Source organism: Sminthopsis crassicaudata, chromosome 6 (genome assembly GCF_048593235.1).
Source record: "Sminthopsis crassicaudata isolate SCR6 chromosome 6, ASM4859323v1, whole genome shotgun sequence".
Taxonomy (NCBI): Eukaryota; Metazoa; Chordata; class Mammalia; order Dasyuromorphia; family Dasyuridae; genus Sminthopsis; species Sminthopsis crassicaudata.
This window is the reverse complement of record NC_133622.1, coordinates 68,373,647-68,390,515: the sequence shown is the minus strand read 5'-3', so window position 1 is coordinate 68,390,515 and position 16,869 is coordinate 68,373,647. Positions and strand designations below refer to the sequence as shown.

The 16,869-nt window shown below is 33.3% G+C and overlaps 1 protein-coding gene across 3 annotated transcripts in view; it reads left to right on the top strand.

Annotated features, from left to right (window-relative positions):
* Positions 1–16,446, top strand: part of CLGN (calmegin) — a 78,665-nt gene extending 62,219 nt beyond the window's left edge. For all 3 annotated transcript variants that reach the window (XM_074276698.1, XM_074276697.1, XM_074276699.1), the window contains exons 12-15: positions 3,940–4,059; positions 4,233–4,392; positions 7,240–7,340; positions 15,499–16,446. In XM_074276698.1, coding sequence (XP_074132799.1) covers positions 3,940–4,059; positions 4,233–4,392; positions 7,240–7,340; positions 15,499–15,579 — 462 coding nt within the window. In that variant the 3' untranslated portion in view covers positions 15,580–16,446. The remainder of the gene's footprint in view (positions 1–3,939; positions 4,060–4,232; positions 4,393–7,239; positions 7,341–15,498) is intronic.
* Positions 16,447–16,869: the final 423 nt, after the last annotated feature.

Here is a 16,869-nt window from a genome sequence, read left to right as displayed (position 1 = left end):
AACATGTAGAAAAATCAGGGTAATGAACAGTTGAGGCTTGAGATTAGATTTGTCATCTGAGAGATGATTGATAACTTGAGAGAGCAATTTCAGCTAAATGAAACCAGATTCCAAAGGGTAAAGGTGAAGAAGTGGAGGCGGCGATTATAGACAACTCATTTGAAGGAATTTGGCTTAGAAAGGGAAGAGAACTGTAGGACAATAGTTTGAGGGAGATAATGGAGTCTAGTGAAAGTACTTTTTAAAAATTTTTTTTTTTTTTTTTAAGGTCAGAGGATGGAGGTATGTCTAAAGGTGGTAGGGAAGGAACCAAGAGATGGAAGTTGAAGATGATAAAGTGGAATAATTAAAGGTCCAAAAACATGTGCATTCAGAACATTGATATTTTACAGTGGAAATCAATACCAAATTAGGAGAAAGAATAAAACGAGAAAATGTGGCATGCAATTGAGGAGGAAGGCAATTTAACCAATTTGCAGATGTCAAGGAAATGGAAATGGGTGTGTGTGTGTATGTGTATGTGAACATGCATTGACATAAACTATCACCATTTCTTAAGGAAAATAACTCCCCAAATATTTAATCCACTTTCAGGAAGATAATACAGACAAGATCACTGTAGTCTTAATAGTGTTGTTACATGATGCATGAAAAAGTAGAAATAATATTAAGGAAAACAAAGATAGAAAGATCAAATAGATTAGACCAACCTTAAAAAAAAAATCTTACTAGAGATTATACAGTTTTCAAGATACCTGAAAAAAGAGGATACAGAGTTCTTTGGAAAAGTCAGGTTAGTTGTAGAATTTCTTGGAAGAAATTTACTGCTTGAATGAAAGTTAGTATATAGCATAATTTGAGGTCCAGCTTCTTTGAAATGGCTCAGTAAATTATCCCTGGAAAGATATACTATGTATTTACCCTGTATAGGGAGTGGTAATGTCCTAGAATTTTCCTAAATTTAAAATCCTTCTGTGTCCAATGTAAATTGTTATTCTCTATGGCAGGGCAAGAGTTTTTATGAACTAGGATTTTCCTCTTTCCTAGTTCTTACATGATTTCAAATAATTTAAAATATTTTTTACCAAACATCATCTAGTTCTTCATTTAAAATTTTTTTTCAAATATAAGTATGTCACTACCTAATTTTGAAACAGCAAAAATCACATTCTTTAATTCAGCTTTATGTAGTTTATCAAAACAAATTCCCACATTAGCTGTGGCAAAAAAACGTGTCTTTCGCTACATTTTAGAGTTACATGTTTCATCTTCATTCTTTTGGACTTGCTTATTATTGCAGAGTTCCAGAATATTTTAGAATTGTTTTTCTCTGTAATATTATCTTTATGTAAATTGTTCTCAACATCCTCCTCACTTTATTCTGCATAATTTCATAAAAGGTCTCATTTTTGCCTGAAATTGTCCATTTCATCATTTTTATGGAACAGTAACATTCTACTATATTCGTGTATCACAGTTAACTTGGTCATTCCCAGATAGGAAAACAATTTTGTAGTTTCCAAATTTTGGCTGCTATAAAATCAGTTACTAAATATATTTTTGTATATAAAGATCTTTTTCCTCTTTATGCGATTTTTTCCCCCAAGGAATAAGCCTAGTATAGGTATAAGGGTGTGCATAGTTTGGTATCTTTCTGGGCAGAATTCCAAATTCTTTTCTAAGAATAGCATTACTGATCCATTGTTTCTCCAACAGTGTACTAGTGTACTTATTTTTCTATAGCTTCTCCATCTGTCATTTTTCTCTTACATCATCTGATTGTTTTAACTTGCATTTCTCTAATTATTAGCTTAATTTCTTCCCCTGAAAATTACCTGCCTGTTCATATCGTTTTACCATTTATCTAATGGGATATAGATCTTGGGCATATTAATTTGAATCAGTTACTATGTCTTTTTTATACCATTTAACATTTATTTAATAGTTTATTTTTTCCCAATTACATGTAAAATTTTTTAACATTGTTTTCTAAAAAATTTTGAGTTCCAAATTCTCTCCCTTCCTTTCCATTTACCCTACCTCATTGAGAAGACAAGCAATTCAATATAGATTATATATATACATTTCCCTTATAACATGTTGTAAAAAAAAAAAAAAAAACTCAAGAAAAATAAAGATTTTTGAAAAGTATATTTCAATCTTTATTCAGACAGTATTAGTTTTTCCTCTCTGGGGATGGATAGCATTTTTCATAAGTTCTTGAGAGTTGTCTTGGATCATTGTATTAATGAGGCTTTATGTGTGTCTTGTAAATGAGACTCATATCAGAGGCAAAGATTCCCCACCCCCAATTACTAGTTTCCACTCTAATGTTTATTACTTTAATTTTTACATAATTGAAATTGTCAATTTTATCTTATATGGTTTTGCCACTTATTTATTCAAAAACCCAAAAGGTAATTTCTTTCTTGCTCCTCTAATTTGTTTATGATAGAACTTCTTATATCTATTTAGATCGTAACTTGTTGTATCCTATGAAATGTTGGTCTGAACCTAATTTCTGCCAGACTTTATATCCAGTTTTCCTAGAAGTTTTTGGTTAGATAATGAACTCTTCCCCCTGGTTAAATAGATTTTTGGAGTTTATCAAACAGTATAATAGTATGCTTTTTTGCTTCTGTATACTATGTACTTAATTTGATCTATTTCTGTCTTTTTTTTTTTAATGAATTTAAAATCATTTTAATGATTATTGCTGAGACAGCTAGGTGGTGCAATGGATAGAGCACCAGCCCTGAAGTCAGGATGACCCGAGTTCAGATCTGATCTCAGATACTTAACACTTCCTAGCTATGGGATCCTGGGCAAGTCACTTAACCCCAATTACTTCAGGAGGAAAAAAATAAAAGATTGTTGTTTGTATACAGTTTGATATCTAGTACTAATAGAATCTTCTCCCCATTTTTTTTCATTATTACCCTTAATATGCTGGATCTTTTGTTCTACCTTATGAATTTTTCTATTTTTTTCTAGTTCTAGAAATACTCATTTAGCAGTTTGATATAGCACTGAATAATTTAGATAGTATTGTCATTTTTATACTTATTTAACCTCAACTTGAGCAATTAATGTTTCTCTAGTATTTTGGTCTATCTTTATTTCTGCAGAGATTGTTTTATAATTACCTTCATAATGCTCCCTGCATTGAATCTTAGTAGATACTTTTTATATATTTCATAGTTTCCAAAGTTACTTTGAGTTTTTCTTCTTAACTCTTCTTGCTGGGTTTTGTTGATTATATATGGAAATGCTGATGATTCACGTGGCTTTATCTTATGTTCTCTAATTGGGTCAAGTAATTGATCTATGTTTATTAAGGTTCTTTAAGTATATATTATCATAGAGTGCAGAAAGTGATATTTTTTTTCTTTCCATATAGTCATTCCCTTAACTTCTTTCTCTTATTTTATTGTTGTAGGTAGCTACTTAAGTAGTAGTAGTAATAATGGAGATATTTACTTTACTCCTGATCTTACTGGAAAAGCTTTAGCTTAACACCATTTTATATGTATATATATATTTCTTTTGGATTTAGATTAATACTGTTTACTACATTAATGAACTCCTATGATTTCTAGAGTTTTTAACAGAAATTAATGTTTTATTTTGTCAAAAGTATTTTAAGAATCTGTTGATGTGGTTTTTAATTATTAATATGGTTTATTATATTTAAAATTTTCCTTATATTGCTCTAAACAGTATTTCTAGTTCTATAAAGATTTTTCTACTATTAAATTATATTAAAACTGATATTAAAATCTGTTACAGATTTAAAATTGTTATTAGTATATTGTGATAGAATAAAGCACTCTTTTGCTCACATATTCTTTTACCTAGCTGCCTTGGTAAAATTAAATGTCGTTATATTTCAAAATTCTTCATTGTAAAATAATTTTTTTCTTTTTTCCCCCCTTGTAGCCTGGTGTATTTACTCAGTTGCTGACTGCTGCTGAAGAGCGGTGGTGGCTTTGGATCATTTATGCCTTGACAGCAGGGCTGCCTTTAATATTGATTACTTTATTTTGTTGGCCAAGAAAGGTAATGGAACAGGATTTCTTTTCTCAATTTTTCAATGTTTAGGAGTTTCTGGGCTGAAAAAGTGACTCATTTAAACATTAAACTAAACTTTCTGAAAGATTTTCATGCTTCATTGTTAATGTGACACACAGTAATTGCAAGTTATAGTGAAATTAGTTTGTTAATCACCACAGAAAAAAGATGAAGATGCAGAGTACAAAAAAAGTGATATACATAAGCCACAAACAAAAGGAGCCTTAGAACAAGAAGTAAAAGAGGAGAAGGCAGCCCTAGAAAATACTATAAACCTGGAAGAGGAAAAAGAAAATCACAATGATGGTGAAATTGAAAAAGGTAGGATGGTGATGATTTATATAGGCATGCTTATACCTATATAAAAAGATTAGTGCTATCTGGTAAGTACTAGTTTTGGTATTAGTTATAGTAACTTATTCAAATATATAGCTCCATCTTAGCTTATAGTCCAAAATCTAGAAGCAAAAGAGGAACACATCTGTCAAAGCAACTCGAGATGGTGGTCTAAGAGACCTTTCCATGGCTTTGATGGTATGGGCTTAATGGTATGGGCTTAATGATAGTCTCAGGTGCTAAAGTTGGCCCCTTCTTATTGTCTGTCTGTTGTTTCCTATGCCACAATTCATCATTGAGTTTCTGAATAATAGATGGCAAAGAAACAAGATACTGTCTGAATTGACATTAAAGAACTTAAATCTTTATCAGCAGCATCTCATAGAAGTCTAAAAGGAAAATGCATTTTGGATATTCTTAAATATTATTGGGAGCTAGAGGGAATATCAGAGACCATCTAATCTTAACTTCAATTTACAGATAAGAAAATTCAGAGAGATGTAAGGAATTTATCCATAAATTATAGCTCATACAGTGCTAATAAATATTAGAGCCAGGATTTGAACCCAGAATCCCTTATAACTCTTTAGAAGTCATTCAACAGCTCCAGATGACAGAACTTAAGAGAGACAGATTAAGGAAGTATAAAGAATTGGTTTTTTGTTTTTTAATTAAAACTTTTTATTTGTAAAATATTTGCATGAGTAATTTTTCAACATTGACCCTTGCAAAACCTTCTGTTCCAAATTTTCCCCTCCTTTCCCCCCTCCCCTAAATGGTAGGTAATCCAATACATGTTAAATATGTTACAATATATGTTAGATCCAATATATGTATACATAGTATGAAGAATTCTAAAGAAAAGTTTCATAAAAATTGGCACTAAGAGATAGATTCTACATCAGTTTTAGAAAGGGAACAAGTTGCTTCATATAGAGTTACCCATCAGTTGAAAATGTCTAATAAGTCTAAATAACAACTTGGGATAGTATAGAGAGGATTAATGAATTAGGATGTGGACTAGACTAGGTGACATCTAGAATCCCTTACAATTTTAAATTGTCATGAGGCTATAAATTCCTGGTGTTCTTTGGCTTCTCAGGAGCAAGTTGCTTGAGTGAATTTCTAGATATACAAATCAAATGCTCAGGTTTCATTCACTTTTATTATTTTCTATGAATTTGTTTATTATATATGGGCTTGTAAAGGTGCAATTAGGAGAGCTATTGCTTAAAGAAAGCCAAATCACAAGTAAAAATAGTCTTTCAGTGGTATATGTCCACCAAAATGTCCATCCCACAGAATGCGGTTAAAGGATTGCTGGAATTCTTTTTTCTTATCTACTCTCCTAAAGTAGTCTGATTGAAAATGCTAGATCTGAATTATAAATCCTAGGTTCTAGTTTCTCTCCATAATAGATTGTTGTTCTAAGTACTGAGAATTTGAAGAGACTCTTCTTAGTCCTGCTTTAGTTCTAATCTTTTTTTTTTTTCCCCCTGAGGCAATTGGGGTTAAGTGACTTGCCCAGGGTCTCACAGCTAGGAAGTGTTAAGTGTCTGAGGTCATATTTGAACTCAGGTCCTCCTGACTTCAGGACTGGTGCTCTAACCATTGCTCCACCTAGCTGCCCCATAGTTTTAATCTTAAATATGGAATTAATCTCAATAATAAAAAGGTTATTTAACTCCAAATAACTTGTCAGGTTTTTGTTTCATTAAAATTATTCATGTTAGGACGCTGGCATGCCTTGAGATTACATACATGCCACATAGTTTATTGCCTGAGATAGATAAAATAGGAATCCAAATATAAAATAAAAAAATATATGAGAGCCAGCCTGTTAAATAAATATGATTTGTGTTTATCTTCTGTGCCCTTAAAGGATTTTTCTTTTTTTTTTTTTTTATTACTAGAGTTTGAAAATTTTTATTTTATTTTATTTTAGAGTGCTAAAGAGGAATTAATTGATTTTATCAGTGTCTACTGATATCTCAGATGTGCAGAATTGGGATAAAGGAAGAGCAGTAAATTTTTAGATACTAGAAGTAAATACAGAGCAGCAAATATTTATTTTAATAATCTAATATTTAGATTTTAATTACAATATATGTTTTTTATTTTTAGAGGCCATGGATTTCCAGTTGCTACTTTTTGTGTTAATTTTTTCTTTTGGATCTCTATTTGCAAAATCTCTTAGTCTCTATTTTTTTTTTTTTATCCTAATGTAGAAAATGAGTAATAATAATATTGCCCTATCTGAAAGGATTTTTGTGAGGATGATAATGATAAAATTTTTATATTTTACATAATGCACTGTGCAGATTATATGTATAAGTTTGTTTCTGTGAGGGAAGTCAGCTTTGGATTTCCTCTTCAGTTCACTTAAAACAAGGGTTCTCAAACTACGGCCCTCAAGCCAGATGTGGCCTGCTGAGGACATTTATGAGGCCCATCGGGTTATAGGAAATGGGCTGAGGGGCAGAGACAGTGAGTTTTTGTTTTCAATATAGTTTGGCCCTCCAATGGTCTGAGGGACTGTGAACTAGCCCCCTATTTTAAAAGTTTGAGGATCACTGACTTAAAACTTTGATACAGTATTTAAATCTGCCCTAAAGAAAGTTGCCTGACACTTCAAATAAATATAATTTGTTTCAAAATTTATGACAAAAGGCAGTATTTAGCAAAATCCAAGGACATTATAAGATATATAAGAAATTTTTGAATGCAGGAATTTGCTTGAAAAAGTGGATTTTAAAATCCTTTTTGTATATTTGAAATTTTTAATAACATAGCTGAGTTTACAGAATCATTTCTGTGATATCTCTGTTCTAGAGGAAGAAGATGAAACCGAAGAAAAGAGTGAAGAAGAAAATGAAACTATAGAAGGACAGGAAGAAGGCAGTAAATCTAATAAATCTGGATCAGAAGATGAGGTGAGCTCTTTAATGGAAAGAACTAGTTTGAATTTGATGTGGCCATGGATTCTTAAAAATAGCCTTAGGGAAAAAAATTTGATTCATGTCAATTTTTCATCTCACTTTTTCTTTCTTTCTTTTTTTTTTTTTTTTTTTTTTTATTCATTTTTCCAAATTATCCCCTCTCTCCCTCTACTCCCTCCCCCCGATGGCAGGTAATCCCATACATTTTACATGTGTTACAATATAACCTAGATACAATATATGTGTGTAAATACCATTTTCTTGTTGCACATTAATTATTAGCTTCCGAAGATATAAGTAACCTGGGTAGATAGACAGTAGTGCTAACAATTTACATTCGCTTCCCAGTGTTCCTTCTCTGGGTATAGTTATTTCTGTCCATCATTGATCAACTGGAAGTGAGTTGGCTCTTCTTTATGTTGAAGATTTCCACTTCCATCAGAATACATCCTCATACAGTATTGTTGTTGAAGTGTATAGTGATCTTCTGGTTCTGCTCATCTCACTCAGCAACAGTTGATTTAAGTCTCTCCAAGCCTCTCTGTATTCCTCCTGCTGGTCATTTCTTACAGAACACCAATAATATTCCATAACCTTCATATACCACAATTTACCCAACCATTCTCCAATTGATGGACATCCATTCAACTTCCAGTTTCTAGCTACAACAAATAGAGCTGCCACAAACATTTTGGCACATACAGGTCCCTTTCCACTCTTTAGTATTTCTTTGGGATATAATCCCAATAACAGCAATGCTGGGTCAAAGGGTATGCACAGTTTGACAACTTTTTGGGCATAGTTCCAAATTGCTCTCCAGAATGGCTGGATTCTTTCACAACTCCACCAGCAATGTATTAGTGTCCCAGTTTCCCCACATCCCCTCCAACATTCATCATTATTTGTTCCTGTCATCTTAGCCAATCTGACAGGTGTGTAGTGGTATCTCAGAGTTGTCTTAATTTGCATTTCTCTGATCAGTAGTGATTTGGACCACTCTTTCATATGAGTGGATATAGTTTCAATTTCATCATCTGAGAATTGTCTGTTCATATCCTTTGACCATTTATCAATTGGAGAATGGTTTGATTTCTTATAAATTAGGGTCAGTTCTCTATATATTTTGGAAATGAGTAGCTATTGTTGTGCTAGATGCTGGGGATAGAGTAAGAAGAATAAACATCCCAAATCTGAAGAAGCTTAAATTCTGTTGGCAGAAATGCAAGAAAAATATACGTATTTCCAATTAGGAATTGCTAGGGACCCATGAAGAGAAGAGGCAGTGCTCTTTGTATCTGAAGAGGGAGAAAACCCTACCAGCTAAGGAAAGGAGGGAAGACTTCCCAGAGAATTCAGAACTTGATGTGGGCCTAAGGAATAAGTTCAGGAATCCTAAAGGTGGACTTGAATGGATGGATCATTTCCCAACTCCACCAACAATGTATCAGCGTTCTAGTTTCCCACCTCCAAAATGGGATGTTCCATTTCAGATATATTTTTTCCTGATCCAGAAAAGAATTCTGAACAGCTTGAATGATTAGGAGAAGGAACAAGATGAATGGAAATTTTTAACTCAGGTGTGAGATAGTTTGATAAGGCCCGGGATATAGATGGTAAAGAAGATAGTCACTAATTAACACTTTTGTTCTCTTTCTGAAAGACCTGTAACATTACTCTGAGAAAAGCAAAGAGTGGGAAACAGTTGTAGTTAGCAGCAATTGGAACAATAGTGTCAGTTATTTGTGGAGGAAAGCTAAATCAATGAAAAAACATAATTTTTGTCAGAATGGCAGAACCATAAAGCCGCCAGGCATTAGAGCACCATAGACAGAAAATGGGATGGGAACAAAGGGCACAGAAAGAGGGAATGAGGAATAGAGTCCTCTGAAGGGGGAGAGAGAGGACATGGGGGAACTAAAGCAATGCTTGTATAATGAATAGCAATCATGGAATCCTGCCTTAGAGGAACAATTTCCCCTTCTCTATTGAGGTCCTTATCCAATAAGGTGGCATTCCAAGTACTGTGGATTGTGCTGCTTGGAGAAGTAAAATTACAAACACATATATAGGGTTTCTTCAAGTATTTTAAATAGATAATGATGTTTAATCCTAGGAGAAGGTAGGACACATGAGAGATTATGGCAGCTTGATTTAGTGAACTCAAGTCCTTTTTCTTTAGAAAGAGTCAAACTTCCAGAAGAAAATATGTTTTTTCTTTTTTGATGAATTTGTGTTGATGAGACACTGTAAGTTATAAGGTTCTTCACAAAAAGGGAGAAAATTATCTTGACTTTATATATGTTCATTATTGGTTTTTGTTTTTTTATTTTGATATCATGCTAGCATCAGTATTTGAGGGAAATTGAGGGCAGCTATTTTAGGGAAGTATCATTTGTTAATGTCCCTAGCTATTTTGAAGATGAGAACAAGTGAATTCCTCCCCTTCCCCCCCCCCCCCCAAGTGATCTCTTTAATTACAAAATGTAATGATCTCTTATCACTCATTTTTTTTATTAACAAAGCAAATGCATGAGTAATTTTTCCGACATTGACCCCCATATTACCCCCTGATGCAAATTTTCCCCTTCTTCCCCACATCCCCTCCCCCACCTGGCAGGCAATCCAATACATGCCAAATATGCCAAAATATATTGCCGGATCCAATATGTGTATAGGTATTCACACAGCCATCCGGTTGCACAGATCAAGAAGGAAGAAAAAGAAAAACTTCCTCACTCATTTTTTATTTCAGTGGCATTTGATACTATTGGCCCAAATCTCTGTGTTCCTAGCTATGTGCTCCTCTCTTGCTTTCTGTGACACTGCTGCCTCCCATTCTCTGTCTCACATCCTGTGTACTCCAATTCTCTGATTTTGTGGACCATTTGGAGTGGCTTCATCAACTCCCACATATTGTAATAATTTGCATTTAGATGATCCTTCTCTTCTTCCCCTCCTCATTTCCTCTTCCTCTTCTGACTATGTTTGTTGGTCATCACATAAAACATTCCATTTCTTTGCTTTTGTGTAGACAGTACATATTTATATTTGTTGTTCCATCATTCAATCATGCTCTACTCTTCATGTGTATGTAAATATGTGCTTACAAATGCTGTATAAACATGTTTACACACACACACACACACACACACACACACACACATTTTCTTTTATAGAACATGAGCTTCTTGAAAGTGGGGACTTAAATTTTTATCTTTTCTCAGTGCCAAATGTAATAGCTGGAATGTAGGTAACTGCTTAATAAATGCTTACTGATTGGCCACAGGGGAAAGAGGATATGTAGATACAGCTACTGTAAACTGTTTTCTGTGAATTTAGTATTGAAATCAACTTGGAACATAGGGTGAAATGAAAGGTTTCTTTTAAAATTATTTTAAGATTTTATTTTTTTATCCACTTACATGTAAAAAGAATTTTTAACATTAATTTAAAAAATTTTGAGTTTCCTCTCTTTGTCCTCTGCTTCCTCCCTTTTGAGAAAAGAAGGAATTTTATATAGTTTATACATCCATGCAAAACAGAAAATGTAGACCTAAAAAACCCTAAGAAAATAGATTGTAAAATAGCATGACTCTGATCAGCATTTGTATTCCATCAATTCTTTTCTGGAGATGGATGGCCTTTTTCATCATAAGTCATTGAGAATTGTCTTGGATCATTGTGTTTCTTAGAATAACTAAATCATTCACAGTTGATCATTGTACAATGTTGTTACTGTGTACAATGATCTCCTAGTTCTGCTCATTTTACTTTGCTTTAGTTCATGTAAGTCTTTCCAGGTTTTCTGAGAGCATTCTGCTCCCCATTAGAGCACAATAGTAGCACATTGTGACATATGTCACAATTTGTTAGGCCAGTCCTCAAATGATGGACATTTCCTCAATTTCCAATTGTTTGTCACCACTAAAAGAGGTACTATAAATATTTTCGTACACAAACATCTTTTTTTTTTTTTTTTTCGGTTCTTTAATTCTTTAGGATTTTAAACTTAACTTTTAAGTTCTTTTAGCTTTTCAATCTTAGTGTGGTACTACTGCTACATCAAATGACGTTTGTCATTTTCTTTTTCTGTCATATTAGCCAATCTGATAGGTGAGGGGGGTGGTATCTCAAGGTTGTTAGAATTGCATTTCTGTAATCAATATAAAGCATTTTTCCATATGACTATAAATAGCTTTGATGTCTGAAAACTGCTTGTTCATATCCTTTGATTAAACCAAATGGGGAAAGGCTTTCATTTTTTCAGTTATGATTACTAACTGTATGTTCCTTTATTCCATTTTCCCCACTTATCCTTCTCTCTCTCTCTCTCTCTCTCTCTCTCTCTCTCTCTCTCTCTCTCTCTCTCTCTCTCTCTCTCTCTCTCTGTCTCTCTCTCTCTGTCTCTGTCTCTGCTGTCTCTTTCTCCCCACTCCTCTTTTACCTTGTCCCTCCTCAAAAGTGTTTTGCTTGTAATCACTATATCCCCCAATCTACCCTCCTTTATATCAGTCCTCTGCCTTTATCTGCTTCCCTTCTACTTCTCTTCATGGTAAGATAGATTACTAAAAATCATTTACCTTTCTGCTTGTCTTGAGTTTTTTAATTGAATAAAGTCAGATTTTCTGTTCAGCTCTGGTCTTTGGCAGAAATGTTTGAAAGTTTTATATTTCATTGAATGTTCACTTTTGGCTTAAAGGATTATATTTAGTTTTACTGTGTAGGTATTTTTTTATTGTAGCTCTTTTGACTTCTAGAATATCCTATTCTAAGCTCTCTGATCCTTTAATTTAGTAGAATGTGCAAAATCTTGTGTTATTCTGACTTTAGCTCTATAATATTTGAATTGTTTCTTTCTGGCTACTTTGTAGTATTTTCTCATTGGCCTGTTATATTCCTGAGAATTTTCATTTTGGGATTTTTTTTTTTTTTTGAGGAAGTGATTGGTAGATTCTTTCAATTTATATTTTACTTACTGATCTAGAATATCAAAAGGCATTTTCCTTGATATTTCCTTGAAATTTGTTAACTAGGCTCTTTTTCTTTCTTTCTTTATTTTTTTTTTGATCATGGCATTCAGATAGTCCAATAATTCTTAAATTATCTTTCCTTGTCATTTGATTTTCCAAAAAGGTATTTTACGCTTTGATTTTTTTTTCATTTTTTTTTTTTTTTTTTTTTTTTTTTTTGTTTCATTGCTTCTTGATGTTTCATAGTCATTAGCTTCCACTTGCCCCATTTAAATTTTTTTAAAAATTAGTTTCTTTAGTGAGCTTTGTACGACCTTTTCCATTTGGTCAATTCTACTTTTTAAGAAGTTCTGACCTTCAGTAAATTTTTGTATATCTTTTTACATTTGGCCAAGTTCTTCTCTTCATTGGATTTTTGTCCCTCTTTTACCATTTGACCTATTTTTTTTTCCAGATGTATTCAGTATTTTTTGTGTGCTTTCTTTACCAAGCTATCACTGTTTTTTCATGATTTTCTTACATCCTTATCATTTCTTTTCCCAATTTTTTCTCCATGTTGCTGACTTATTAAAATCCATTTTGAGCTCTTGCTAAGAATTCTTTTTGTGGGTCTGAGACCAATTCAGATTTTTCTGGGAATATTTGGATGTAGCAATTTTGACTTTGTTGTTGTCTTCTGAGTTTACATTTTAATTTTCTCTGCCACCATAATAACTTTTATGGATCATTTTCTGCTGTTTGCCCATTTTCCTAGCCTGTTTCTTAATTTATAAATTTGTATTAAAGTTTGGCTTTGTTCCTGGGTAGATGGCCCCATTGTCCCCAGCTTCAGGTTTTTTGAACAGCTATTTCTGGGTGTCTATAAACTTGCTGGGAAGTTTCCTTGGTGGTATGATCTAAGGAGAGGTGTCTATGTTACTCTCCTGGCCTGTGCTCTGGTTTGTGAGTGACCACAAGGACTCTTCTCTGCTTGCCTGGAACAGCAGGCTCTGGTTGGCTAGACTAGACTGTGATCCAAGATCTCCATATGGGCACTGCCACTGAGTTCTTCCTTTATGGCTTGCAGAGAGGCCTCTATGATCTCCTTGACCCCAAGACTGGAGGCTGGTTTACTTACTGGTGTGTGCCTTGCTCCGAACTGGGCTCCCTTCTCATTCCAGTGGGACGGACCTTTGCTTGCTGACCTAAGTTTTAGGGGTCTGGAGAATTGTTTTCACTCCATCTTTTTTGTGAATTCTGTTGTTCCAGAATTTGTTCTAAGGTACTATTTAGAGGGGAATTTTGGAGAACTCAAATGAGTTCCTCTCTTTTTTTCCCCATCCTTTCTCCTTTCCTAAAGTTTTTTTTTTTTTTTTTTTTTTTTTTTTTTAAGGAATGAAGAATGTCTGAACATTTTTAAAGTAGCATAGCGTTGGAGAAAAAGCACCAGTAGTAAAGGAAAAGATGAGAGATAGAAAGATAATATGAGAGAATGATAGTTGGACGTCTTCCAGAGGAGTCAGGATTTTCTGGGTTCAAGTATAAAAGCAGATGACTTATTATTGATGAGAAGAATAACAGTTATTTTTGTGAGTCTTAAAAGAGGACAAGATGAAGGTTTCTGTAGATTGTGGTGTTGTGAGGAGAAAAGGTGTGGGGTGAGGGAACTCAAGACTTTTTATCAATTATCTCAGTAAAGCAAGGGATTCCTGCTTAGAGATTAGGGAGCTTTTGATATAACTATTGCAAGGAAATATGATCAATCATAGATAAATAAAGTGTTGCCATGCATGATGAGGGCATAGTTGATGTAATAACACAAATTTGTTGTGAATCAAGTTACCTACTATGTGTAAGGCATTATGATAGATTGAGTAGGCTACCCTGAAGAACCTTACATTCTGACTAATATGGTAATGTTTTACATAATTTTACATGTTTGATTGCTTACTATCTCCAGAAGAAGAGAGAGGAAAATTTGGAACTAAAAATTATCTGTTTAACAAATGTTAAATTTGTCTTTACATGTAATTTGGGGAAAAATTTTTTTGTTTTTAAAAAGAACCTGATAATCAACAAACATTTATTAAATGCCTACTAAGTACCAGAAATACAAAGCCAAAAATAAAATAGTCTCTGCCTTCAAGGAACTTAATGTTTTAATGGGGAAGATGACATATGGATATGTAAGTATGTATAGAATACACACACACACACACGTATATATATATATGTATAATGAATAGAAGGTATTTTTGGATGGAGGGCTAGCAGGGGCATCTGTAAAGTTTTCATGAAGAAAGTATTTCTTGAGTCGTTTGAAGAAAATTTGGAAGGAATTCTAAGAGGCAAAGGTGAATAGCAAGTGCAGACCAGGAATGGACTATTGGGACAAAATTGGATAAAGGCACAAAGAGTAGAAATAGATTGTCCTATGTAGCTTAATAGCAAGTGGCCAATATGGGTGGAAAGCAGAATGGGAGGAAGGGAATAAAATGTAAGAAGACTGGGAAGATAAGATAGGGCTGGGTTGTGAAGTGGTAAATGTCAAACACAATTTATATTTGCTTCTATAGGCTATGGGGTGACATAATTTTATTAAGCTTTGTGAAGAATCAATTGGAGTAGGAAGAGGTTTCAAGGAGATAGGGAGATCCAAGTAAGGAAGTTCGGGTATTACAGTCGATAGAAAATAATGCCTAAACTAGAGTGTTGGCTGTGTGAGTGGACAGGAAAGGGCCTAAGTAGATAGAAATGACGAGATTTGGAAGTTGTTTGGATATGGGGGGCTAGTGATAACGATCATGGCTGAGACTGGATTGGCTTGAAGCATGGTCCTGTCTTAGACAACAAAAAGGAAGTTCAAAGAGGCATGTATATAGGAAGAAAAATAATGAGTTCTGTGGGGGACATATGGAAATTGAGATGACTTTAGCGCATGAAGTGTCTGGTAAACAGTTGGTAATATGGGACCAAAGCACAGAAGGAATACTAGGAGTGGATAAACGAATCTACGAGTTATCTTCATAGAGACATACAGAAAGTAGAGAGTCCATGATGATAAAGTACATGATGATAGTACTGAGATTGTCAAAATCTAGTATGTAGGCAATTGATTAGCAGTATCCTGGTCAGATGCCTTTCAAGATAATTCATAAAGTGTTTGAAAACAAAATTACTAATATACTTTCTTTTTTTCTTAGATGAAAGAAGCTGATGAAAGTACAGGGTCTGGAGATGGGCCAGTGAAATCAGTACGCAAAAGAAGAGTAAGGAAAGACTGAAATACTTTCAAGTTGTTTTTTTTGTTTGTTTGTTTTTTTTAAGTTCCTGAAAGAGAATTTTGACATGCCAGCATAGCAATGCCAGTCACTGGACTTAACTCTTTCTCCACCTCCTGCTTCTAATAGCCAGCTTCTCTGTTCTTAAAATTTCCTTTAGTCTTCCTTTTGAGGAAAAACACTATTTGTGAAGTTATCTGGTGTTTTAATTTAGAATAAAAGAAAAATGGTCAGTTGAATAACAGATTTAAGAGCGTAATATCATTAGAATTTATTTAGTCTAAGTCATTTGGAGATAATTTTAGTTCTTTAAAATGTGTGTAACAAAAGAATTTGTTCCATCTTCTCCACTGCAGTTGGACAAATCAATTTAAGTATTTTCCATTTAATGAAAATGGCTAAAATACAGCACAGCTAGTCAGATTGTCTTCTCAAAAGTGGGATAGAATTTTTTGTTGTACAGAACTAAATGTAATAAAGGTTTTTTGTGGTTGTATTTGGTTCTCAACAATTTAAAGTATTTGTACATGGCTTACATTCACCTAGTTTGTGTCAATTTATAGTTATGGTCAGTTGTTAACAAGTGAATTTATTAAATTACTATAAATAAATTACTTTAGTAATTAAGAGGTGCTTTGTTGACAGACAAGTTGGCTTGTCTGAAGGTCATTCATGGAATCACTGGTTATTGGTGCAACATATTTTACATTTGAATGCAAAAATGTTAAATTTTATTAAAGAGAATGGTGTACAGATTACTCAGTTTTTATAGTTTTGAGCCAGAATGGCCTACTCCTGTTGGAAAAATATTTGCTAAATGTACATTGCTCTTAAAAATAGAAATGAAAATAAATATTTTTCTTTAAATTATAGCCTTTTCAATAAATAAATTATTGTGAGTAAGGTTTTTGAAAATTTCTGTATAGCTGGTCATTCAAGATGTTAGTGGCTGAATGAAGTCAGTCACAACTATCCTTTAAAATTTTTTTTTCTACTGCTTTTTAAGATTTCAAATCCCTTTCATACCCTGATATTGTCCCTTGAAGTTGTTTTATTGCCATTTTAACATGTCTTAAATTAAAAAGTAATTTGTTCAAAGCCACATACTACCTAATATTAAAAAAATTTTTGTAACTACTTTAGGACCTTTTGCTTTCACCTAGCTAAGCCTTTTAACTAGCAGGAACATTGTTTTAACACAATTTTTGTCTGAAGGACCATTTATTTTGGTAATATTCCCCATGAATTTCATTTTTGTATGAAGTTCTTAATTCTATTAATGGTAACTGACGT